This window comes from Carlito syrichta, unplaced genomic scaffold (genome assembly GCF_000164805.1).
Source record: "Carlito syrichta isolate Samal-C Ts95f unplaced genomic scaffold, Tarsius_syrichta-2.0.1 Scaffold316427, whole genome shotgun sequence".
NCBI lineage: Eukaryota > Metazoa > Chordata > Mammalia > Primates > Tarsiidae > Carlito > Carlito syrichta.
In genome coordinates this window covers 845,792-847,590 of record NW_007260523.1, presented here as the reverse complement: position 1 = coordinate 847,590, position 1,799 = coordinate 845,792, and the positions used below count along the sequence as shown (strand labels likewise).

The following is a 1,799-nucleotide window of genomic DNA, read 5'->3' as shown; positions in this document are numbered from 1 at the left end:
CTGCAGGGTACGGGGCCTGGTCTCCGCCTAGAATGATTTTGTGAAGCGGTTTCCTGCCGCTCAGTTAAAGTGTAACCAGTCATTTAACCGGGGCAGGAAAGGAAGGGAAAAGGCTGGGAATGGAATGACATTTTTCCCCTGGGTACGCAGACCCACTGCGAAATTCTTCCACTGGGTTGTTTGTGTTCCCCAGCTTGCCTTTAAAAGACTCGAAACTATCTGGATTCTGACATCCTCCTTTTCGGGCCTGCTGAGTCACGGAATATTCTCAGTGCCAGAATGACTCAGTTCACAGAACCCGGGCCAGAAGATCATGAGTTTTAGTCCCAGATCAGAACCCGGGCACTTAACCAGGGCTGATACGGCCAGCAGAGACCGGGCCAGGGAGGGTGTGGTGAAAGGGGACCGGTCCCAAGCCAGCGGTTTTTAAACCTCTGGAATCCCCAAGCAAAGAGGATGTGCGTAGTGGATGAGACGGATTGGGGGGTTTTGTTGTTTTTACGTCTCAGGACCTTAAAGATAAGGTGGGGATAATAAACACACGGCAAAAACGAAGCAAAAAAACCCACACACACTCATGTTTTTGGACCCGTTCGTCCCGTTGAGCTAGGGATAGTGGGCATCTGAAACAATAAAACAAGTAAATGTTAGGTGACTGTAGGGAGGGTGGGGGTTAAGGAAGATGGTCTGGTTGGATGAAGATGGGAGGGGATCCAGGGACTTGCTGCAATGCGGAGCTTGCTTAGCAGGGACCTTGATCATTGTCAGGTTTATTTGATGAGATGGATGGAGATTATGCCTGGCTGAAGGTCTCTAACCCCTCACTCTTGGCACCTTCTCCTTTGGAGAATAAAGTTGTGGGGACCAAAATAGTGTTTTCATCCTTTCTTATTTGAGTTGCAGCAAAATCGGTTATGATCACGTAGACCTAGAGAGAATGATCTTCTCAGGCCTTCATTGTACAAAAAAGGGCATATAGGACAAAAAAAGGATGTTAGCTGTAAATAAAACTACAGATATGTATAATAAACATAATTATATCATCATACTAATGCATTTGCCTTATTATGCGTTTGTGGTACTTTGCCAGATATTAGCAAACCAAAGAGTGAATCTCTGCAACAGTCAGAACAGATAGAAATAAGGACACCCAAAGGCTGCAGAATTAACATAAATGTGTTTATCACCATTCCCTTTTGGGTCCTAATGTTTAAGATTAACTTCAAGCTTTCAGTTATGCTAATTTGCTCATAGCTTAATTAAATTACCAAAACCTATCTGATATCTGTACGGCACATAAAGAGACCTTGAACTGATCTCTGAATTCTGTTGCTCATGGAAATGAGTTACAGTGACAAAGAGGTATCCATTTTGAAGAGGGGGTGAAATGTAACCAGTCAGTGTGTTTGATGTTCAACATTTTGCTCCATTGTTTGGATCTTGATTCAAATAAACCAAAGGTCGGGACAAAATTTTAAGGACAATTTGGGAAATTTGACCATTAACTAGATATTTGATGATATTAACAAGTGTTTTAGGTACCTAGAGATGCCACAGTTTACTAAGATTTGGTAGAGAGAGACAGAAGAAAAGCAAAGGTGTGTAAGATTTTATTTTATTGCAAGTCACCCTAATTTTCCATTCCACCCTGAATTGTACCCCACATCCTAAAAATAAAATGTTTTTAAAAATTTAAAGCCAGACTTGGTGGCTCAGCCTGTAATCCCATGCCTTGGGAGGCTGAGATGAGTGAATTGCCTGAGCCCGCAGGTTCGAGACCCGCCTGGGCAACTTGGTGA

At 43.2% G+C, this 1,799-nt stretch overlaps 2 protein-coding genes across 2 annotated transcripts in view; one reads left to right on the top strand and one right to left on the bottom strand.

Annotated features, from left to right (window-relative positions):
* The window catches only part of LAMC1 (laminin subunit gamma 1), a 133,497-nt gene extending 132,615 nt beyond the window's left edge, over window positions 1-882 (bottom strand). The window contains exons 1-2 of the mRNA XM_008074436.2: window positions 826-882; window positions 147-250 (exon numbers count right to left, since the gene is read on the bottom strand). Of these exons, the coding sequence (XP_008072627.2) occupies window positions 147-250; window positions 826-882 (161 nt within the window). The remainder of the gene's footprint in view (window positions 1-146; window positions 251-825) is intronic.
* A 459-nt stretch (window positions 883-1,341) lies between these two features.
* Window positions 1,342-1,799, top strand: part of LOC103276982 (40S ribosomal protein S2-like) — a 4,442-nt gene continuing 3,984 nt past the window's right edge. Inside the window, 1 exon segment of the mRNA XM_021707208.1 lies at window positions 1,342-1,362. Within this exon segment, the coding sequence (XP_021562883.1) occupies window positions 1,342-1,362 (21 nt within the window).